The 25,234-nt window shown below is 44.2% G+C and overlaps 1 protein-coding gene across 1 annotated transcript in view; it reads right to left on the minus strand.

The window, feature by feature from the left end:
• CCDC6 (coiled-coil domain containing 6) overlaps nt 1-23,669 on the minus strand; it is a 133,506-nt gene extending 109,837 nt beyond the window's left edge. The window contains exon 1 of the mRNA XM_058298888.2: nt 22,532-23,669. Coding sequence (XP_058154871.1) covers nt 22,532-22,840 — 309 coding nt within the window. The 5' untranslated portion in view covers nt 22,841-23,669. The remainder of the gene's footprint in view (nt 1-22,531) is intronic.
• Between the last annotated feature and the right edge of the window lie 1,565 nt (nt 23,670-25,234).

Raw genomic sequence — 25,234 nt, forward strand, 5'->3', positions numbered from 1 at the left:
TCTTTTTGGAATGGTGAAAATGTTCTAAAACTGACTGTGGAGATAACTGTACAACTCTGAATATACTGAAAATCATTGAATTATATACTCTGAAGGTATGAATTTCATGATACATGAACTATAACTCAGTAACATTGTTTTTAAAAAACATATACTAATGAAAAACTTTTTTTAAAAAAATTCAAGTTGTCATTTTTGCAGGTCAAAACTATTCAACCAAAGAAAGGTCTAGAGAGGTACAATCACTGGGGGGGAAACAAAAACAAAACGTATTCCTAATTTAAAAGGCACATATGCCAGTATTGCTCCTTGAATTTGATGATCTAGATACCAAACCATGTACAGAAGCCATAGATTAGAAGTATGGATGTGACCTCACCAGATCCCACATTCTAAAATACCATTTTGCATGGTATTTTTAATAAACGTGACTCAATAAAATGTCTTAAATGAATTTTTTATACCTTTGTTGGACTTCTCAAACAAATCAGGGGAAAAAGTCTTGAATCAGAACACATTTCAATTCTTTGTTAATGCCTATATTTTCTGAGGGAAGAGGAAGTACAGAGTAGAACAAACAGTCTGGAACAAGGAAGACCCAGGTTCAAGTTCTGGCTCTGCTACCCGCTACCAGCGTGGACTTCGGCAAATCATTTGACTTTCCAAGTCTATACTTTGTAAAATAAGCATTGGACTAGCATTAAGTGACATTTAAAATGTTATCAGCACAGGTTTGATGACTGCAAGAGATTAAGCTGAAAACTGAGTCTCCACCCTTCAAATGGACTTCTTACAGATTTTACTAATGGCAGAGCATTTTTTTTTTCTCAGTAAAACTCGATAGCATCAGACAGACTATAAGCTCTCTTGACCTGGTCCCACCTACTTCCAGATCCTTCTTCAAGTCACATCCTGATTGTACTCTGGCCACATTCATTTCTCAGTTCTTCAAATTTGCCATCCTTTTGTAGCTTTCAGGACTTTTACATAGCCTGTTCCCTTGGCCCAGAACATTCTCTTGCCCATTTTCTGTGTGGTTAACTTGATTCATGATTCAGATGATGGCAGCCTATATGTGCCTTCAGGGATGCTCTCCCTGGCTGCCCTCAAACTAGCTCAGTTCCCCTATTACATATTTTGAGAACAGTATGCACAGCTTTTGACTCTTTTAGCACAATTCTAATTCTGTAACTGTGAAATTAGTTGTCTGATGCCTATTTCCTCGGCTAGGATATAAGCCCCAAGAGACAGGAACTGTCCTCTAGACCTGAGCACAGTACCTGGCACACAGAACATCGTCAGTAATATTTGCAGAAGAACAAAGAAGACTGGGTAAAGGGCCAATATGAAAGAAGGTCAAATTTAAGGCCTTGGGTGTAAACCCATCTTTAAGCTGGGTAAATGGAAAATGCTGCAGAGTAAATTAAAACCACCAGATACAGAGCCTGAAACTGACCAAACTAGAGAAGTAATGCCAATTAAACCAGAGTCCATATAAGGAACTTCTGGAGGGAAGAAAGCTACGATATTATCCAAAATGCAAACGCTTCAGGAGTTCAACCCAGTCCCAGGGTATTTATCCTGATTAATGTTCTAATATGTAATAATAAGTATTACTGTAGAAAAAGATAAGGAAAAATCAGATATCAGTAAAACCTCAAATGCTCAGCTATGAGGTTGAAATAGTTCATTGTAATTTTTAAAATATCTAACATTATATCTATGATTTTTTCTGAATCTTTCGTTATATGCATTATAAATCATTTGAACAAAAACACAATAAAAGCTTGTCCTATTTTTTCCAAAAAGTCAATATATAGTGTGGTTTTACTATAACATCTTAATAATATTTCCCATAGATTATAAATGACCTTAAGAAAGCATAAAAGAAAATTTGATGTAACAAAAACACACAAAATCCAAGTTAAAAGATAAATGACAAATGGGAAATATTTTGTAACTCAAAAATGAAAGAAAAAACAAACCAAGTCTCTGTAATACATAGAGTGACAAGAAAAATGGATACTAGAAAGACCAAAGACCCAACAGGAAAATGAGAAAGGATAGGAACTAGGTAGTTACAAAGGAAAGAAACACACGAAAAGATGCTTATCCTCCCCCGACAGAAATGCACACTATTCAAAAATGCCATTTTCCCTCTATCCAACTGGCAAAACCAGAGTTTGATAAAAACCCTCTGCCAGCAAGATGTGGGGCCACATGTCCTCTCACGCAATCCTCACCAAGGGCAACTTTGGCAACTTCTGTCCAAATTACACACATATAGAGCATTTGACACAGCAATGTCACTTCTGGGAATTTACCCAGAAAAGCAGTATCACAAAGTGAAAGAATTCAACTCTGGAGCCTGCTTGCCTACGTATGAATTCCAGGTCTGCCACTCTCTGATGCACAAGTCTGGGCAAGTCACCTAATCTCTGGGCCTGTTTCCTCATCTGTAAAATGGGAATAATTGTCTACATAACAGGACTCACGTGAGGATGAAGCAAGGCAAGCTAAAGAAAAGGTTAAAGAGTGACTGGTCCCAGTATGTGCTAATACAACTTATCCCTTTAGATATTCCTGCCCACCTGCAAAATGTCCAAGCTCAAGGTTCCTGTAACAACACTGTGTGTGAAACCAAAGCCAGAAAACAAAGTAGATGACCACTTGGTGAGAGATATCCATAAAGTAGGTTATGACACAACTGGAAAAAAGAATGCAGAAGTAATCAATGCACTGATATGGAAAAACCTCCAAAATATAATTAAGAGTGGGGGGAAAGGCACAGAATAAAGTGTGGTATAACTCACCTTTTGTATAAAAAGGGAGAGAATACCATATGATGCTTTTCCTCTTCAAAAAATTCTATTAAAAAATAAAAACATTAAAAAGAGGCAGCATTATGTTTGGATATACTCATAGTGGCAACAATTAAAAACCACAGTAGGGGGGGTACTGGGTTCCTGGCCAGTGGTGCTCTGTCGTGGTCCCTAGGGGAGCAGCGACAGTCTCCCAGGTACAGTGGTGGGGACCGGGCGGGAGTGAGGGTTCAACAGTGAGCCCCAGATGCTAATGACTATGCTTGTGAGCTGATAAACCCAAAATAAGAACAAGGCCTAGAGCAACTTTGTGCCTGGGAATTTCCTTCTGTCAGCCTTCATGTTACTCAAATGTGGCCAGTCTCGAAGCCAAACTCAGCATGTAAATGCAATGCCTTCCCCCCAGCGCGGGACATGACACCCGGGGATGAGCCTCCCTGGCAACGAGGGACCACTATCAACTACCAACTGATGATGCAACTGGAAAATGACCTTATACGGAAGGTTCAATGCGGATCAGCAGAATATCCATGTCTACATAAAATACCATGACTTTAAAATGCTGTTTGACCTAAAGTAAGGGGGAAATGGAAAGGAGAAATGAGTTTATATGGCTACGAGTTTCTAAAAAAGAGTCTGGAGGCTGGCAGAAGGTTTGCCCTCATGCACAACTGAGCAGAGTCAGAGAGACAGATAAAGCAGATACAACCCCCAGATATTGGTTCCTTTGAGGGCTAAAGAGACCCATGGGAGTTATGGTCATGGCCGATGGGGTTAACTACCAGGGCAGATGGCCCCTCTTTGGAAATGGTGTTTATGTGTGATGAATCTGGACTCAGATGGGATCTCCCTTCATAAGACTTTCATGCTAATGTGCTGGAGGTGCAGTTAATGTTGGGGTTTAAGATATATTTAGGGGATTTGAATCTCTGGACTGACAATGTGATAGCCAGGTCCTGAGCCTCAACAGACTCCAGCACCTACAATCTGATTTATTGGACTTACCACACTCAGCTAAGATGGAGTTGAAGAAGGACAACCACCACACCATGGAGCCTAGAGTGATTACAACTGAAAATGGGAGGATTGCATCCAGCATCCAGGTGGAATCTGAGCCTCCTCTTGACATAGAGGTGCAATGGACACAACCAATCCAATGTCCACATAGAAGAGGTGGCATTGGATTGGGAAAAGTGGACATGGTGGACGATGGGTATGGGGAAAGGCAGGAAGAGATGAGAGGTGGAGGCGTCTTTGGGACATGGAGCTGCCCTGGATGGTGCTTCAGAGGTAATCACCGGACATTGTAAATCCTCACAGGGCCCACTTGATGGAATAGAGGAGAGTATGGGCCATGATGTGAACCAATGTATATGAGGTGCAGAGGTGCCCAAAGATGTACTTACCAAATCCAATGGATGTGTCATGATGATGGGAACGAGTGTTGTTGGGGGGGGGGGAGAGGGGGGGTGGGGGGGTGGGGTTGAATGGGACCTCACATATATATTTTTAATGTAATATTATTACAAAGTCAATAAAAAAAAAAAAAAAAAGAGGCAGCATTTTTTTTCCAAGCCTTGGGAAAAATTAACATGTACTCACAAATGTATAAACCAGTGGTTCCCAAACTATGATGTGGGATCAAATGCCAATTTTGGAATTGCCTGGGAATCTCAAAAAAACACTGATGTCAGGTCCAGACTTTGAGGAATGCACCCAGAGCTCTGTGAGTTTTAAAAGTTCTCCAGGTGATTTCGATGTACAGCTAAGTCTGGGAACCACAGGTTTAGACTTAAAGGTGAAAAGTTATTGGCTACAGAGGTCAATCTGTTCCTACAAAGAGCAAGGCCTCTAGAAAATGACAAAAGCCCCAAGGTCAGTGGCACAATTCCAACATTAAGTGACATACACAAATAACAATGAAGTAAAGCCATGTGGACTGTCCCTTGGCACTAATTTCAACAGCTAAAACTGTCCACAATTTCTTAGGTGTGACCATCCTGCCCCAGTCCCCACCCCCCCACCCCCAGGCTGTTACTCCTATAGTAATTCCATCTCAAGAAGGACCGGTAAGCATTTGGATAACTTCTCAAAACCACATTCAATCCCTCTTTGTTTCTAAGTGCTCAATACCTGACCCCTTTTTTCTTCTCTACCCAGGAGCATACAGAGTGGAAAGAACTCTGGCCTAGAAGTCAGACCATCTACCTAGAAGTCCCATCCACCCCATTTTCTAGCCCCACTCCCAGGCCAAAAATTTTAATGTTTCACCTGAGCTCGAGATCCTTTGTTTTTCAGGTGAGGCTCCCACTACCTACCAAAAAGACTTGCTGTGAAACTCAAATGAAACAATTTAATTGAAAACATTCTACAGATGTTATACAGCTGCAGGTTTTGGGGTAGAGATTCTGGACAATTTTTCTACCTGTCCAGCAGACACTTGTCTGCACACACTGCCCACAGCTTCCTGCCTGGTATTCTCCAGCCCCATGTGGCTTCACACACAATGCAGCGCCAGACGTTCAAGAAGCCCTCAATGCCAGCCCAATTTCCAGGGCCTGATTCTCCCAGGATGCTCATCAGACGTACTTCACTCAGCTGACGCTTCCAGAGAAGACTACATAGGATGCCTCGCTTCAGACTGCTTTGCACTACAGCCACAAAGCCAGGTGTCCTGCTGTATACACCCAAGCAAGCCACCTGGAGTTCACACTGCTGGGTGCAGGGGCCCTGGAAGCCAGCCTGCATACCTTACTAAGGGCACAAGCAGCACGACTGGAGGCCTGCAGAATCAGTGAGGAGACGGGGCAGCAGGTAGAAGGTCAACAGCACTAGGGGGACAGATGAGGGTTAGAACTGGGGCCACCTGCTTGGGGCACAAGGGTCAAGACTCAAAGCTGAAGGGAAGGTGAACATTTGACCACAGAAAAGCCTCTGCTGCTAACCATTCAAAGAGCAATTTACTAAGGGTAAATGTAACCAGTTTTGTCAGGTATATGGTATAGTGGTTATGTTTTTTAAAAATTAAAGTCCTTATCAGAGTTGCAAACTGAACTATTTATGGGTAGAACTATTTGGGGGGTTGGTTTAAAATACCACAGCCAAAAATAATAATAAGTGAGGGGAGATGAAAGAAATAAAACAAGATTGACCATATATTGATAACTAGTGAAGCTGGGTGGTGGATATACGGGATTCATATTACTACACCACAGCATATTCTCTCCACTTTTGTGTATACCTCAATGTCCATCACAGAAGTTTCAACAAAATCCACTATCATCATACAAACAAGTGTCAGAGCAGGGAGACATGAGAAATTTATTCTAACATCTCACCTAGTACCAGACATCCAGGGCTAGAAGATCGGGCCTCCAAATCAGTAGCTGGGGCAGCCACTTCACCTCAAGGCATCAGCCTCCTCATCAGGACAGAACCTTGGGCACACAGGGAACCAGGCACCATTCATTCATTATACACATACCTGACAGTGCTTAGGAACTTCCTGGCACTGCCAGGGCATGCCAAGCTGTCCACCACGTTAAGTGGTGCGAGCTCTGTGTGGAAGCAGGTGGCCTGGAGTATATTCAGGACGCAGTTGCTCCCCACCTGGCAGTCCCACGTCAAGATGCACGTCAGCCACAGATGACAACCATGAGGGGCTTCCAAGGCAGAAGGATGAGGGAGGGAGAAGACCTGAAGTCCTCTTTCAGCCGTTTGGAGCTGCCTACCGTTTCAAGCTGACGTGCTTGTCTGCGCTATTCCTCTCCCTGGAATGCCCTTCACTCACATCCAGCACTATGTCATCTGTGAGGTGTCTGCCAACTGCCCGGGCCAAACAGTCACCCATTCTCATTATTTCCTGAGCCAGACCTGGGTCTGGCTGGCCCCGGAGCCCTCTGCTGCCCTTGTCCTCTCTGCAAGGAAGGGCTGACCTCAGCAGGCTGCATCTCCCTGTCCCCCGAAGTCAGCTCACTTCCACCTGGATTCAACCAATGAGAAGCAATGGCAAGAGGCTGCAGGGTCGGAAGGAGGGAGAACCAGGGAAGGAGGGAGAACCAGGAGTCTCCCCTCCCCCCTGCCTGGGCAGCATTCCAGTTTAAGGCCACATGGTTCTGGCTGCTTCTGGGTTACTTGACCCCTGGACTGCCACAACCCCACCTCCTCCCTTTGTCCTACAGGCGAGGTATGGGAGGGGCACCCCCTGGGCTATCTCCCTGTCTCCTCACCCCTATTAGTCTCTCTCAGACACTTGGGTGTGTGGTTTCCTGAACGATAAACTCACCACCATGTGCCTACTGCCTCACTGCCTGTCTCTCCTACCAGCCTCTGTGCTCCTTCACAGCAGACACAGGACTTCCTGGGCTCTGGATAACCTTTGCCCAGGAGGGAGCACTCGGTTATTACTCATACCCCACCTTGCTCCAAAAACGAAATATCGTAACTGGCATTTAGTAGGTGTCCAAGAACTGTTAAATGAACACATGGACACCTCATAATCCATAATAGTTAAAGAGGAATCATGAGATGAGAAAACGCTTGAAAATGTCTTTAAGGAACAGAAGACAAATCCTTTAGATGGTGAGGATTCACTACCCAAGAATTAGAGCAACTGCCCACCAAGAAAGACCACAGGACAAAGACTTGGGTTATGAACTTAAAAACAAAACCAAAAAAAAAAAAAAAACCGTGTTAAGTTCTAAACTCCTCCAAGGAAGTTCATGGATTGTCACAGCTGTGAGTGGTCACAGCAGTATAACACAGTGGTTAAGAGTGGTACCTCAGAGCCAGACTGTCAAGTCCTGGCCCCAACACCTCCCAGCTGAATGGCCCCTTGCAAGTTAATTTCTCTATTCCTCAATGCTCTGTCTGTAAAGTTGTAAGAATTGTACCCAGTCGTTTTGTTTCAAGGGTTAAAGCTAGTGCATAAGGCTTTACGTGTCATTATCTCCAGCATAGCTCCAGGGGTCTCAAAGGCACTGCCATTAAATGGGAAGTAAGTATGCACCAGAAGCTGCAGGGGCCAGGAGCAGAGACAGGGGCTACCAATGACAACCTAGAGAGCACATGTCCTTCCTGAGGCATGTGCTTTCAAAGATCCTATGATACTCTGCTCGCTGAACCACTCACCTACGGGCCAAATGCAAGCTGCCAGTGTGCAAACCCTGTAATTTAAACCAGGACTTCTCAGTGAGCTCAGGAGAAAAACGATGCCCCAAAAGGATATATGACTGATGCCTGGTCTCAGACAGTGAAAGGCCAATAGGCTCAGTTCACCCAAACTGACAAATTAAACAAGACAGCTGGTTAAGTGAGGCCATATTAATGGAGACATTTGAGAAATGCGGTCGGGTAGGTAGGCGGTAAGGAAGTTGGTAGCGGAAGGGCAGAAAAGGTGAGGGAAAACTGAAAGCAGCTGAGGGAGAAGAGGAGGGACCTTCCTAAGAGGACTCAGAAAGAGTCTAAGGACTGAGGACACTAGATTGCCTTCTTCCGTGCCAGCAATCTTGTCCCGGTAGCACAGAAAGAGGAAAGTAAAAAAGAATATGGTCAGGAAGCAAATCCATAATCATGGGATAAAGAGGGAAAAGGAAACTATATCCCTAATGTATCCTGAGGATTTTCCTAAATCACATCATATATCCCCAAAACCCCAGTGCTAAGATAGCATGATCCCTTTTTGGAAAAGGCAAGGTGGCTCAAAGGGTAGATACAATAACTTACCCAGGATCATACAGGTAGGATGGAGCAGAGCTGTGAATTTTTTAACAAATTCTCCTGGTTAGCCAGATAAAATACGGGATGCCCAGTTAAATGTGAATTTCAGATGACTAACAAATAATTTTTTACACACATTTGTTCCATGCAATATTTGGAATATACATAGTCTTAAAAAAAAATGCTCGCTGTATCTGAAATTAACTGTACATCTTATATTTTTATTTGCTTAATCTGGCAACCCTACCTGGTTTCCAAGTCTCTCTCCATGACCCCAAGTTCTCCCAAAGAAATATGGGGAGAGGAACAGAAAGGAGTTAGAGGATAAAATTGAATGGAGGCCTAATGGAGAATGCTAATCTACAACATGTAAAATTAAAAGCCTTAAAAAAAGTAACCCTGGAACCTACAGGACTTTAAGAACTATAAGAAAAGTACACTGTATTTAAGGAGGCAGCAATTTCTATTGGCTTTCATTGGGGACTAACAAGTAAATTCCATTTTCATATTACCCATTAGGTACCAATGACCCATAGCTGCAAGGCCATGCACCAAGAATCAACCACGTAAAGAGTTACTGTCCTTAGCGTTACTCTCCCTTACCCGAAAGGGAGTTCAACGGGATGGTGTCCCAACAAGTGGCATGGAAGAGAGGCAGAAAGAATTAAGATTCCAATGGTCTTGGCTTGGGCCCCACCTCCCTGACAGGCAGACAACAGAAAGAGAGTCAAGGACATTCCTGGATTCCAGATGGCTTACTGTGATTTATGTATTTACAATGCAGGGTAAGTCCCAGAGCAAATGTCCTCTCACCATCCAAAAGCCTTCACTGCAGGCCAACAAAACCAACACGATGCCCTAGTGAAGAGTATGTTTCTCAACCCTCAAAAAGCACTCAGGCTGACATTCCTCTTTCTAGGGAGATCCAGAGACAAAATAAAATAAGATCTCTTGAGGAGTACCCTGAGAACAGAAAATGACTGGCTTCTTCCAGACCTGCAGGTAGCTCATAACCTGAGGCTGTTTCCAAAATATGGGTCCTGAAAGCCTGCAAAGAAGTAATTTTCAAGGATATTCATGTTTTGGCTTCTGTTTCATAAACCAGCTGCTAAACACAAGTGGCACTGCCTCTGCAATCAAAGTCCAACCTCTGGAATTCCTACCCCCACAGAGCAGGGTCAAAAGTCATTTGTCAGAGAAAGTGGGCTTTGATCATCTTCTGCCCATGCTGCTAAAGTCAGAAACTGGGAAAAGGTACATGTTGGCTCCCTTTTCATAATGGAATCAGACCAACTGACTGACAGGAAAAACGAATCTTTTAGGAAAGATATTTGTCTCCTATTCTCCTGCTACTTTTACACAGCCACACGTACTGGTTTCATCCTGGTTTGCCAAACCCTAGAAAATTAGGTTTCCCCAAATTCCAAGGAACCACAGGGCCTCAAGCACCCCCATTCAGCTTTTGAGAGGTTACGATGCTATTATTTCTTATATGATTACCTATAGCAGCCTTGGCTCTGACATGTATTTTGGAGGACAGGAGAAAAAGTAGGAGAGGACAGATTAACAATCTTTAATATTTTACATAGGAATAGTAATTCACAAGTTACCAAAATGTCCTCATGTGTATCATCTCATTTGAATCCCATACCAATGAAATGCAACTGATATTAACCCTAAATATTATTGTTTTAACAGGTAAGAAAATGAACATGTAAAGGCTTTGAATTCAGTGTAACTTAGCTAGTAGCGTAGCTAGAACTTCAATTAACTAGAACCTAAATTCTATAGGACCTGGGTGTCCTCTGCATGCCAGACTCCTGTCACACTGCCACAATGCCCAGCACTGAACATTGAGAGATGGGAGCGGTGCCATCCAGGGGCAGACACTAAAATTTAAAACAACTCCACAGATACTAAGACAGTGGAATAATACACTGCAATGAAAAAGAACCTCTGCAAGTAATTATTAAGGGGTAGTTTTTTTTTAGATTCTCTGGTTTTTGTTTTGTATTTTTAGAGGAGTAATGAAAATGTTCTAATAATGAAATAATAAATGCACAAATATGTGATTATACCAAACACCACAGATTGTATACATTTGATAGACTGTATGCTTTATGAATATGTATCAATAAAATGTAGTTTTTAAAAAAGATACTCTCTATTATAAGAAACAAAATTATTCCCCCCAGCATGGGGCATGACTCCCAGGGGATGAGCCTCCCTGGCACAGAGGGATTACTACCAAGCACCAGCTGATGATGTAACTAGAAAATGACCTTGAATAAAAGGGTCAACTCGGACCAGCAGAATATCTCAATCTACATATAATGCCAGGAGTTAAAAATGCTTTTTGACCTGAATAAAAGGGGGAAATGGAAAGGACAAATGAGTTTATATGGCCATGAGTCTCCAAAAAGAGCCAGGAGGTTATCAGAGGGGTTGCCCTTATGCACACCTCAGGAGAGTCCCAGAGACAGATAAAGTAGATACAACCCCAGGTATTGGTTCTTCTGAGGGCTACAGAGACCCACAGGTTCTATGGTAATGGCAGATGGAGTTCAGTGCCATGTCAGTTGGTCCTACTCTGGAGTTTATGTTTCTGTGTGATGGAGCTGGACTCAGATGTGATCTTTGTCCACAAGTCTCTCCTGCTACTTTTACTGGAACTGTAGTTGGCGCTGGGGTTTAGCGTATACTCAGGGGACCTGAATGTCTGGACTGTCCATGTGATAGCCAGGTCCTGAGCCTCAACAGATTTGCAACTCCTACACTCTGGTTTAATGGACTTAGCCCACTCAGCTAACATGGAGGTGAAGAAGGTCAACCACCACACCAGGGAACCAAGAGTGCCTACAACTGAAAGCAGGAGGATTACATCCAACATCCATGTGGAATCTAAGCCCCCTCTTGATATAGATGTGGACTGGATACAACCATTCTAAGGTCCACAGGATGGAGGAATAGAGTATGGATTAGAGTAGACTTACTGATATTCTATTCGTGAACTATTGTGATTAGTAATCAAAGAAAATGTGGCATTGGTGTGGAGAAAGTGGCCATGGTGGCTGCTGAAGGTAGGGAGTGGGAGGAAGAGATGTGATGTGGGGGCATTTTCGGGACTTGGAGTTGTCCTGGGTGGTGCTGCGGGGACAGTTACCGGATATTCTATGTCCTCCCATGGCCCACTGGGTGGACTGTGGGAGAGTGTGGGCTATAATGTGGACCACTGACCATGAGGTGCAGCGGGGCTCAGAGATGTATTCACCAAATGCAATGAATGTCTCATGATGATGGAGGAGATTGTTGTTATAGGGGGAGGAGTGGGGTGAGGGGGGTGGGTGGTATATGGGGACCTCATATTTTTTTAATGTAACATTAAAAAAATAAAGACAAAAAAAATTATATTGTTGATAATGGGGAAGATGATTTCAGTGAATTCACTAATTTCTGTCTCATTTCCATACCTGAAATTCAGAGTCTCTCCAGTTTGTTTTTTGTTTTTTTTTAATATTGTCAGGCTAAAAATAGTAATCCTATTGCATGAAAATAAATGTTTACATTATATAAATCCTAAATAAAAATAAAAAAGAACCTCTGCTATATGCAACAATATGGATACTGGTAAATGCATGAAGTAGGATAATGAATCAAATAACGTAGTCACAGAAAAATACATTCTATTTAATTCTGTTTATATGAAACTCAAAGAGACAAATGTATATTGATAAAAGTCCGACAGGGTTACCTTTTGGGGGTACTGACTGGAACAGAGAATGAGGGGGTTTTGGTAATAGTGTGGATCTGGAGCTAAGCAGTGATTACACAAACGCATTCATTTGTAAACTCATGGAGTTTAAATTGGTACACTTTACAGTACACTATATAGGCTCTACTCCTTTAATGAGCTTACAGAAAGTAAACCCGTGCACCCCTTCCCTAATAAACTCCACAAACTTTATTAAACAGCTACTGCATTAATACTGTGGGAAAATACAAATGATCCTTCAAATAGCTGGGCCTTTCTGTGCTCCTGCAAGGTGCCATCAGATCAGCAGCTGCATTCAAATCTCTGCTATCTTCAAAGTGCTGCTTTGCACCTCCCCCTTCCCCTTGCCCCTAACCCCCAATTTCTTCATCTGTGATGTGGAGATAAAGGATTTTTGCAAAGATAAAGTGAGTCACTAAATAGACTTTAAGACTGCACGATGTAGCTACTATTACCATGGAATAAGGAAATCTTTTTGATGATAAATGACAAAATCCCCAACCTCAAACAGTTCAGAAGAAATATACAAATAAATGTCTGTACTAAGCAACCAGTGAAATGCTCCTGCTCTCCTCCTGCCCTCACCCCATTTCCCTATCTCCCAGCCCTCTCTTCTGTAGTTGGCCCCTGGATGAGACCTAGGAGCTGAGCCCACCAGTCTTGCCCACTGGGGCCCTGCTCTCCTCCCCAGTTTCATTTCTCTCTCCACATTCAGGTTCTGCCTGGACACCTTCTCCCACTCCCTCCCTTCCACGTTCCTCTGGATTAAATCAATTTATCCTTCAGGTCTTAGCTTTAAGGTCACTTCCTTCCAGGGAGCCCTCCCTGACTATGGCCTCCACTGGCAGACGGAATTGGGGGCCCTCCTGGAACAGCACACAGTCTCATCCCGGCTGTTCCATACAGCATACTGCCTGGTGCACAGCAGGGAGCAAGATGTTTGTTGAAAAAATTCCACTATGCTGTGCTGCTCAGGCTGTTTTCCAGTAGAGGCTCTAACAGGTACAAAGGAAGAGACTGACTCCAGACTGGGATGGGAGGTGTGGGGGAGGAGGGCAGGGAGGTAGCTATGGTATGAGCAGAGGTGGCAAGGTCCTGAGGTACAATGGGCAGGGTAAAGAGGTGGAGTGGAGCTCAGAACATAGACCAAGGCCCAATGCTGGAGGGTGACTGAGTCAGAAGGGGGAGCATAAACTATCCCCTACAACCAAAGCACCCTCTCTCCAGGTTGTTTCTTTTCCAAGACAGGGAATTCGCTGTCCTGGAAACACTCCCTCAGGCCCGGCATCCTGGGAATTTGAAGTAACAATAGGGCAGCCCTGACTACTTTAACAAATAAAACTGTATAGATACCTCTAAGAGGAAAAGACCAACAGGGAAATAAAGATAAAACAATCCCTAAATTAATTTATATCTCACCTACTGTATTCATGTGCTTAAACTGTGAGGCCAGATGAAGGTTCAAATCCCAGCTGCACCTGATAGCTGTGGGACCCTCAGGCAAGTTACTCAATCTCTCTGGCTTAAATTTGCAAGGCTGTAGTTATGAATAACAGTAGTACTGATCACAAAGATTGTGGTGAGAATTATGTATGCAAAGCCCTTCCAACAAAGCCTATCCCTCAGCAAGCACTAAACATTAGCTGTTATGACAGCAACTCAAAATGATTTGGAAACGGGACAGTGTAGGTGAATAAGAATGTATATTCAGGGAAGCAGACTTGGCCCAGTGGTTACGGCGTCCGTCTACCACATGGGAGATCCCTGGTTCAAACCCCGGGCCTCCTTGACTCGTGTGGAGCCGGCCCATGCGCAGCGCTGATGCACGCAAGGAATGCACTGCCACACAGGGGTGTCCCCGCCTAGGGGAGCCCCACGTGCAAGGAGTCTGCCCCATAAGGAGAGCCGCCCAGCAGGAAAGAAAGTGCAGCCTGCCCAGGAATGGCACCACACACATGGAGAGCTGACACAACAAGATGACGCAACAAAAAGAAACACAGATTCCTGGTGCCACTGACGACAACAGAAGTGGACAAAAAGAACATGCAGCAAATGAACACAGAGAACAGACAACTGAGGCGGGGGGTGGGGGCGAAAGGGGAGAGAAATAAATTTTTAAAATAATAATAAAATTTAAAAAAAGAATATATCTTCAAAAAAATACAATTTACAAAAATGATGTAGTGGGGGGTGGGGAGTGGGTTATGAGGAACCTCTTATGTTTCTTTTTTTATGGTTTTTAATGTAACATTCCTTGTGATCTATTAACTTTAATTTTTAAAAAACTTTTTAAAAATTTAAAATATGGACCAAAAAAAGAGAATTGCTCTTAATTTCTTCAAGCCTTTCTATTTTTCCTTCAAGTTATCTTGAAAGATATTTTATTCCAAATGCTGTCAAGGAAATTAAATGCTTACAACACATCTTTTTTTAAAAAAAAGGAGGCAACCATCATCTATGAGGTTAGAGCAAATCCTTTCTCTTTCCTGGAGGAAAAGCTCTCACTGTGGCTACTCCCTTTTCCAGCATTCTCCACATCTGGGGCTTACTCTAAATACCAATTAAGACAAGGGGCATGGAGCCCAGGGTTGGGCAGAGGGCAGAGGCTCCATGTATCTTTGTTGAATGACAGAAGAGAACCAGATATAGGATAGCCAATAGGCAATAAAAATTTAAGATGGAACAAGACAGCAACTGCACTTTTATTAAAATACTTTGGGTTTAAATCCATAGTTTTAATGCCAGGGCAATAAAAAACAGCTGCTTCTATAGACCAAAGTAGGTTTCTCTTTAAAAAAAAAAGTCACTGGGCCCTTTCCTCTGGGTGTTTAAGATATTTCTGAATAAGCTATATGCATTCGAGGTTTAAAATGACAGGAAATAGTTAAAATACTTTCTAAAAGAAATGGCCTGTTACCGGCAGTGATTTGGACCCAAAAAAGTCCAAACCTCTAGTTTATGGAGTATAATTAAAATTTTACTCTGGTTAGCAAAGACATTAACATCATCCAGTTGATGTTTTTTTCTTAAATTTTAGTTTCTCTGTAATCTGGAGCTACTAAATGAAGCAGAGGCACAATGTTTTGACTCTGAGCAAATGCCTTTGTTTAGGTAAATTATGGCCTGTCTAGTGAAGAACCCAAAAAGTCCCCAAATCTCAACAGAGTAAGAGTTATCATTTGAGTTGCTGTATTAGGATCAATGGGGGGGGGGGGGGAATCACCATTTACAGGCAAGTGATTTCATGAGTTGAGATCTTTCTATATTAAACACCAGCAATAATTATTTTTCTCTCAAATATGTCTATTTTAGTCCTGTAAGTAAGTTTCAAAAAGCCAATAGCACATAAGATCCAAACTTGTTCACTTATGAAAGCAACACATTTTAATGAAGGTACTAAATTTCTAAGAACTTTCTTTATTTCACCCATAATCCACACTGTTTTCCTTCTTTCACTGTCCTCCTTCCTTCCATGGAAAACTTTTTTGAATTATGGCCTAGGCTTGGCTGAACCTTCCCACTCTGCTCCTCAGCACCAGTGGCCTCACGCGGTCTCCGCGTCCTGAGGTGCCCTCCTGGCTCTTAACTGGATCACTCTGGACACACACCTGGCGCCTGCCTAGGCTGGTTGGATACGGAACAGATGAGAGGAAGATTATCACATCAATCAACGCTGCTTAAAAAAAAAAAAAAAAAAACACCTGGAATTTGAAATTGCCATGAAACAGTATTTCTAATTAATTGTAATGTAAGAAGTCTTTGCTTTCACACATTTCCATGTTAACGCCTAGAAATTCGGTAAAAGAATGTAGGTGGGCCCCGGAGGATAACCAGCATAGAAAAATACCACTTAGATCACTTCAATCCAGGGACAGATGCAAACTGTGAAATTGAGATATCAACGGCATTTCATTTTAATCACCACCAAATAAGAAGAAAATGAAAAACAAAAAGCCTCCCAGTGCCACCTCAGCACAAAGTAAGCAACAGCTCTCCCTATCACTGCCTTACAAAATAAACTACAAGCTAATTAAACTGTTAGTACATAGGACACATTGTTTTCCTTAAAGGTATTCCCTAAGATGAACTCCATTTTGGAAGGTGTAAGGTAAAAATCACCCTCCCTGGGAACCCCTGCTGGAGTCTGCCTGAACTTCCTTTACTGCTTCCACTTTGGTTGGAGATTCCCACTTGTACAACCCTCTCAGCTGGAGTAAGTGAGCACCTGAGAGGGGTCGTTTTCACTCTGCTCTGAATTCCCTACAGCTCCCAGCCTGGGCCAAGCTTAATGAAAGTCAAGAGGAATCCTCCAGAAGGAATGCTGCTGGAGGAGCCATGACATTCCTTCTGGATCTTTCCGAGTTCCTGACACACAGTAGGGCCTATCAAAAGCACGAGTGGACTGAATTCTGCCTGTTACAGGTTATGGTTATCATACGCTGTTTTGCACTTCACTGAGAAGGCAAAGGGGGAAAAAATCCCAGAAAATTTCCCATCATTAAACAAATGAGTATTGTAATGAAATTGTATCTCTAAACTGTACCACTGACATTGCATCTAAGAACCAGTAGTTAAGTAAGGGTGGGAGTGGGTATTTCTAAATGATAACCAAATTATTAACCGTTTTTAACATTCTTTCCCTAAAAATAAGAGCCCACACAGTGATGTTTGCAATTTACTGGTATTAGTACTGGGATAAAATTCACGGATTTGAGTTTTGAAAGCCATAAAAGATGAGAAAATGGACAGTCTTGAGAAAGTAGGAAGAGTCTACACCACTCCAAGATCCTAACAATTAGAAGTATTTTCAATAGCATTCATTTCCCTGTTAAGAACAGGCAGGAAGAGACCAGACTGGTGAACATTTACTTTGCTAGCTTTGACTATAATTCAAAATATCTAAAAGTAACCCCATTGTGATTGAAAACAAAAAGCAACACCTACCAATTGAGAAAAAAAAAAAAAGTATGCAGAAAGGACAAGAAAGATTACTGTTGAGCAGTCTGGCTGCAGTTGAAAAGCTCAGATTAGCATTTCTAGGTATAAACATAAGTATCTTTCAAGGTCTGACTTAAATTTAAAAAGTAATAATAGTAATGCAAATGCATGTGACACTGTATCAACACCCCAAACTCCACTTTACAAGCCACCCTCGGATATATGTCTACAAGGATTCAGCAAGTCTCCTGACCCTGCTTTCAGATACTTCCCCAAGAGAGGTCCACCCATACCTCTATGATATGACCGTAATCTCCTAGAGCAACGATGGGGCATTTCCAAAGTAAAGTCACAGGAAAAGCAAAATAATCTGTCACCATCACCTAAACCAAAGTAGCAAATTTGAACAAGGCCACTCCCTCTCTCCCCCAAATTGTTCAAGAATCCTTGGAAAAGTAAACCTGGAGACACGTTGTCCCATTTCAGAGGTGAAATGTATCATGAATGTTTAGGTGCATGATACAAGGTAGCCTCCATTATCACCCATGGTTTTAAAAGGCAAGGGCTTAGGGACACATTGACTGCAGGGGTCCCCCGAAGTATACAGTGTATCCATTCAACTATGCAGTCTGTTTAACCAACTTTGGTGAGGATGATGTTTGCTGTCCGTTAGGGCATCAGCAGGAGAAGGGCCCTGTGAGCATGAGGTACAGGAGACAGGTATTTGCATTCTCAACCCAGGAATTTAATTCCCCCAATGCCTCTGGAGTCAACTCAACAAATCCTCAAGTGTCTACCGCATGCAGGCATTTAGAACACAATGATAAACAAGGCAAATTCTGTCCCCAAAGGAATTTACTCATCTATTGGGGGAGACCTATTTGATGGTGGGTAAGTGACAAATGGGTCCTGTGGGAAGACATCACTAGATGTCATCACTGGATCCAGAACCCAGTGTGCGGCTGAGGAAGGGAGAGTGCAGTCTACCTCAAGTGCAGGGTAAGGGAGGGGCAGAGCAGAGCAGAGCATTTAAGGCAGGAGGTATATCCTGGAGGTGCCAGAGAAATCTATTAAAATTCCAGGAACTAGTAATTCAAAAGAGCAAGAGCCCAGAAGGGGTGTGGCCACAAAGCAAGCAGGGGCCAGATCACACAGAGCCTGGTAAACCACCAGATAGTTTGCCTTGATCCAGAGGGTAAGCAAGCAATGACTACTTCATATTTTTGCTTTAGACCAGTCACTCTGGTCTTGAACAAGAGTCACCACAAAGAGGATACTGGTGATTCTCCATCCCCCAGCAAAATATACAAGGAAAACACTGTAAAAGCTTGCCACAGCCTTCTCTCTGTTTTTTGTTTTGTTTTAGTTAAGTACAAATAAATTCTATAAAACACAGGGAAAGTGCCAACCAATGCAGAAGGAATTTGAGAATAGCCTTTTTAAGAAAACCGGGCTTACATACAGTTAGATTTAACTGTTAGGTCATACTTTCCCCGAAGTTGTGTCTAAAGTTGGGTTTTTCCATAAGAAACTAAGAATTTTTTTTAAACAGAAAAAAATTTAAAAACCCACCACACCTCTTTACTAGTGCAATGTCAATCTGATAGCTTCAGAATGTCTGCCAAAATGAAGTCTTAAAAATGGAAAATAACGTATTAGGCTGCCAGGCTGAATGATCCAAAATACACAACGTTAACTATATGGTGGCTTTTATTGGTTAATGAAGCCATTATACTGTACTTAAGGTAGTCAGCTTTTCTAATCATGTCACACCATGTTTTTTCCTACAATAACTGCAAAACGTCTTTATATTTCTCTAAATTTCTATAATAAAGAGCTAATTTTAATCAGAAAGGGATACTTTAATATTAATGATTTATAATATGCCTCTATGTCCCAACCATACTTATGCTAAAGGTTTGAACCTGTCTAGAAAAGGCAGCTACCCTAGAGAACCAGCCTCTACCAGGTGAGGGTCTGCTTATATTCTGAAAAGAGAAACTAGTTGCAGACTTTGAAGCCATCCAATTACTGCTCACATTTGCATTTCCCAGCTTCTCAGAGACCAGCTCCCCTTGCTCTCTCACTGCACTAGATCAGGTAATTCACAATCACATTTGGAACCCACAACACAAGGCAGACACAACCAGTCTAATATCTAAAAGCTCCTCTTATACATTAAATGGGGAAAAAACCTGACTCAAAAAAAGTGACTAAGCACTTGTTTTTTGTTTATTTTCCCCACTCCAAAGAAGAAATTATGCTTTATAATCTGCAGCCTGATTCCACTGCTACTTTACAATAAAATTGGATAATCACTCAAAACACTGCATTCCATCTTTAAGACCCAAATAAAATGCTCTAACTCCTAGATGCACAGGGCCCTTGAAGACATGCCTGGGCTCCTACAGCTGATTCTTTCCATAGATGAGGTTTCTCTCTTGGTGGTGGGAGAGCAAAGACTATGAAATGAGTCTTTTAATAAATGAGTAGCTTGATCAGAATAAACATATAGATACCAAGAGAGTCAGAAGGGATCACTAGCTAAAAGTTTCTATTAGCCTCTTGACTTGGCTAAATAAGCAAGGTCCCTGTCTCTTCTCCAGGGTGGGGCTGGTTAGCCACGTCCTTCCTGTACATGTTCAGGAAAAAGGAGAGACATCCAGAATCACCTCTAGTGTTCAAGAACATATCATAATTAGAGGAACTGGGGTGTAAGAGCCAGAAAGACAAGTAATAGGATTATGGTACCATCTTCCCTTCAATTAACCAAGTGAAAAATCTAGCAAGGCCTTCACTTACTTGACTATGTAGGCATTTTCACCAACAGCTTAGGCTGCTACCAGCAAGGGTAATGTTTAAGTCAAGAGCTGCCAGGGCCTCTGCAGATGAACTCTGACACAAACCTACCACGGTCTTATTCCATGGCTTCCTTACATCCACAAGCCCATTTCAGAGTAATGCATGTTCTTCCTCCCCAATTACATACCTGGCGGTTGAAAGCCACCCCATCACAATCTGCATCCTACCTCAATTAACAAACCCCCCCAATGCCTGAAGGAACTCTCCTCTGCAGCTGTCATACAGCTCCTTAGTAACTACTTCCTGCCAAGTACTAGGGGCCTAGCTGAACCACCAAGCATGTCTGTCTCCCTGAATATATTAATCAGAGATTAGAAGAGAACTGAGAAGCTTCTGGTACTTATAGGCTGTCATCTGAAACAACTGTTTAAACTTGACTCAGTAAAGTCACTAGAACATTTCGCGAAGTATATTTGGTTAAATTTCAGTTTTAGCTGAGGGCAAGTGCACCACCTTACATGCTCCTCAAACCAAATATTCAGAAGGCCTCTGGTCTTAAATACCAGGAATGAACATATTTGTCCGTCCGTGCAGAGTCAACGTATCTGTGTACAATTTAACAGACCTACTTATAACATAGTCAAAGTGTCGAACAGATAACCCTTTCATAATCTCTCCACCCTCCCCCACCCCAGCCATTCCTCCATTCCAAACAAACAAAAACAGCCTGAATTGCTGGCTGTATGCAAGAGGCTAGTGATTCCGTTTCATATAAGTTTCATTACTTTCAGTGGTTCAGATTCTCCAAGAAACCAACCCTCTCATTTACTAACACAAACCTTAAAAAAACTGCCTTCACCACCCTCTTTTCCAGACCCTAGCAAGCAGAGATATTTTTCTTCGCCAAGAAAGCCTACATAGGAGGCTTCGAGGCTGCCTCTGCAAATTCCTCCCCCTTCCCACCATAAGGATACTTCAAGAACTTTATAGTCTGGAGATGCGTGAATGTTGCTCTAATTCCATTCACCATGACTGGATGGGAACACGTAAAATGTCTTTCCACCAGCCCAATCAATGCCTAACTGGGCTGCCAATCACATGCAAACTCTGGTGGAAAACCTGCTTTTACCAAACAAATTAAGAATGTCATCAGATCCATGTTTGAGCTTTGGGGGAACGCGCATACACACACTCCTCCACTCAAGGTCTTTTCCTGGCACAGGGTCATCATCCTAAACTTGCCCTATTTCACTTCCAGGTTCTGACCTTTGACCCATAGCCAAAATTCACCCCTTCTCCTCCATCTGTAGGTTCCCTCTAATCAGCTATTGTGCAGCAGCTATGGCAATTTATCCCCTTGATTCCTTGACATTTTCTTCTCTGTTCCCGGCTGGGCAGCTGTTTTGATCTGAATAGAGCTGTCTGTATGGGGATTCTGCATGTTAATGATGTGGCAAACCGGCAGGGATTTTAGGTGAGAGCACACAGCATACTTTTCCTAGTTTTGTTTCACCGTATCGCAGTCTTTTTAAACGCCTGCTGCACCAGGAGACCTGTAGACCTAATCTTACCCTCTTCTGGGAAACCTCCACTGAGGAGGTGGAAACAAGTAACAGATGGCTGTTTCTCCTGTCAAGTACCTGGGCTCGGAGGCAAGATACCCCCTGGACACTACACCACCAATGAGGCAAACACACGTACCTCTAGCTCAGCAAGGGAGCAGCAGTCGCCACCCTTTAATACGGTTTGGGTCACAGCTCTGTCTAGGACAGTATAAGATGCCGTTCTCTCCCCTCTGTATATCCCGCCCCCAAAGGAATGGTTTTCCAACCGAGGTGAGTGCTCCAGGTCCGGTACCCGCCCTTCCCTCTCGATCCTGAGCAGAAAACTCCACTTCCCGGATTCCTGGCCACTCTCCCGCCCCCTCCCCGGGCGATCCTGCTAGCGCCGTCCTCGTACCAGCTGAATGCCCAGCCCAGCAGCGCACCCACCACCACCCCCCACCCGGCACCTCAAGCCAGGTCCCTGGTACAGGCCCCTACTACTTCCTTCCTCCCCAGCATAGGGTTCCCCAGATTCTGGACGCACCCCACAGGCAAGCTAAGACTGAAGAAAGTCCCACCCCGCCCCCCAGCCACGCCGCCAGCTTCCAGCCCTGCCCTAGAGGGGCCTCCACCCCAAAGGAGAAAAGGGACCAACAGCCTTTCCCCGAACCCCGCGAGGGACCTGGACCCCAGAAAAGGGCAGACCCGCGAGGCCCCCGAAGGGACTCACGCCCTCTCCCCCCGCCCCCCCCTCCACCTTCCCCGGGGAGTCGGCAGGTCTCAGAAAGGAGTGTGCTCCCCGCGGGTCCCCAGGAGCCTCGGCAGGGGCCGGGGGATCCGGGGCTGCCCGGGTCGGGATGCAGCCCCTCCCCAGGGCGGGCGGAGGTCGGCGCTGCGGCGCGCCCGGGGCGGGAGGAGGGGGGTGCGAAACTCACGATGGTCACGCTGGCTTTGCGCAGGTCGCGGTTCTCCTCCTGCAGCGCCTTGCACTTGAGTTTGTAGGTCTCCAGCTCGATCTTGAGCACCTTGTTCTCCTGCTGCAGGGAGGCCAGGCGGTTGGTAAGCTCCTCCAGGCGGAACGGCGAGATGACAATACCCCCGGACTTCCCACCGCCGCCGCCTCCCCCGCCGCCGCTGCCGCCGCCGCCACCCGAGGTCGACGAGCAGGACGACTGCATGGCGGCCGAGCCGCCGCTGTTGCCCCCCGCCCCGTCCGTGTCGCTCTCGCTGGCGCTGTCCGCCATAGCCGCGGCGAGCTGGGGAGAGGAGGAGGAGGAGGAGCAGGGAGACGGAGGCGGCGGCGGCGAAGGCTGCGCTGCGAATGAGTGGGCGCCGGGCGAGCGCAGGGGAGCGCCGAGCTGAGCGCCTGGCACCAGGGCGCAGACTCCGAGCGGCGGCGAGAGAAAGAGAGCTTCCCGCTGCCAAGGGACCTCCTCTGCCAGAGAACAGAGACCCCGCCCGGGCTCGGGCAGTATTGCACCGGGGCTCGCTCCAGACCAGCCAGGCACGCTCGGTAGGCCGCCCTGCGAAGCCTGCCGAAAGCCCCGGGACCCGCCCGCCGTCGCGCGCCGTCGCCTGGCGCCCGCCAGGAGGCTGGTGACGCGGAGACGCCGCCGGTGCGGGAAAGCCAGGCCAGCGTCCGGGTCTCCAGCTCCGTGTCCGCACGTGGTCTGGGGGAGGGCCTCCGAGCCCCCTGAGCTAAACCCACGGCCGCCCAGCCCCTTCCGGGCTCGCGCCTACCCCGGCGAAAGAGAAACCCAATGCCCTACCAGCCTCGCAGGTGCTGAGGACACGTGGAAAGGTCAGCCCGGCCCTGGCATTCGGCCCCGGCGGTGTGGTGGCCCCATCTTCCGCTGACTGTGCGCGCATACCTCCCTCTTTCACACACACACGCAGCCCTTGCAGTTTTATCTTCCCAGTGCTTGACTGGGAAGCTTTGGATAGAGCTAAGAGAACAGAAAGTTCCCCTACAAGGGGCCGAGTAGGGTGAATAACAGAAACAGGTTAACCTCGTTAAGAAAGAATTTGCAGAAGAGACGCATCGCCTTCTTTAATCCTCCTCCTCATAATCTCAAAAACCGCACAGCGCTCAATTGTTTAAACAAGGTGCAACTTTTTTTTCTTTTGCATTTTGCATCTTACAAACAGTATCAGCACATGTCAGTCAAAAGGATTAAGGCACTAACATTTGTCTAATCCAAAATCGGGGGGCGGGGGAGTGGTGTACTTTGCTGGAAAGGTAGAAACACATCTCTAGGTGGCGGATTTTCAAAGTAAATGAAGGCATAGCATTATGCTATACAAATATGTGATGGTAACGTGGAAAGACAACATAATCACCGTTATTTACTCTCATCTTGCACACCCCCAGAAAACTTTAATAGCTTAAAAAGTGAAGGGGTTTAATCATTTTAATATGATCTAATACAAGATCCTAGCTTTGAAGCATAAGAGATTCAAAATCAAATATTTTTATTGCCCCTCCCCCACCCACAAAGCCGCTTGCAGGAAAGTGGACCAGCAGGTGAGATGATTCTAAACACTTTACACTGTTAACACAAAACAGCTTTCACTTATGTATAAAAATTGGAAAGTGAAACTGACCAGACTAATTTTATCCTCCTGGCTTAGTCAAAGGAAGAACAAACACATGGAAACACAAACTAGAAAAAAATAAAAAGATGCTTTTTTAAAAAAAAATGCCTATTGATTTCAACTTTGTGAAAGATTTATAAATGTTAGGAAGGATAAAGAAATGTCTTAATAATTTCTATCACCCCACCTTACCTTTACACCTTAATCTAATGTAATGATTAAACTGTTATTCGGTGGCTAATGGAAACTGGTACCTCAGAATAAACTCTAAAACTCCAAGTGTTCCAAATGACATCATCTTTTACTAAGATGGCTGCCTCTAGCCGACAACTCAAAAATACCAACTGCAATTAAGTCCCAAATTTCTGGTTTTTTGTTTTTAGCTAGAGAACTTCTGAACTTAGTCACTGTTGGTGTGGCCCAAATATGGCTGTTATTCAGAAACATAGCAAATCTAAAGTCTGTTTTAAGTGGTCCAGTTTAATTTTCACGGAAACTTATTTCTCTTCCAGACTTTTTCTTTTGGGTACATGAGACAAGCAGCTCGTTGAATTGGAAACGGCTTCTGGAAAACTCACTTGCTGGTTGAAATGGAAGAGTAAAGCTAGCAAGGGGTAGCACCACAGGGGGAAACTCAGATTTAACAGCATTCCTTCCACTTTATTCAGCACCGTGAAAGAATCTTAAGAGTGGGTCTGGCTTCCATAGTTCACAAGTTTCTATTGTTCCCTATCCCATAGTATCTTAAAGCTTCCACTTTTAGAGCTTATTACAACAGGATCATTCCTGTTGCAGACCAGGGGGCAAATTGGCTCTCCCCCAGCGTTATCACTAACTAACTGCCTGGAAAAGGCAGCTAGACTGCTTCAAGTCAGCAGAGGGGCGGAGTTTGAAGCCCCTGGCTTTCTTAAAGGGCCCACATCATGGTAAGCTTAGGAATGTTTAGGTCTTGAATAGGATTTGTAGGAAATCTGCATTCTGACATAGTATTTGTAGGCAGTAATCAGGTTTAGAAGACATTAGGGAGAAAGCCATCTTTTAAG

This window comes from Dasypus novemcinctus, chromosome 6 (genome assembly GCF_030445035.2).
Source record: "Dasypus novemcinctus isolate mDasNov1 chromosome 6, mDasNov1.1.hap2, whole genome shotgun sequence".
Taxonomy (NCBI): domain Eukaryota; kingdom Metazoa; phylum Chordata; class Mammalia; order Cingulata; family Dasypodidae; genus Dasypus; species Dasypus novemcinctus.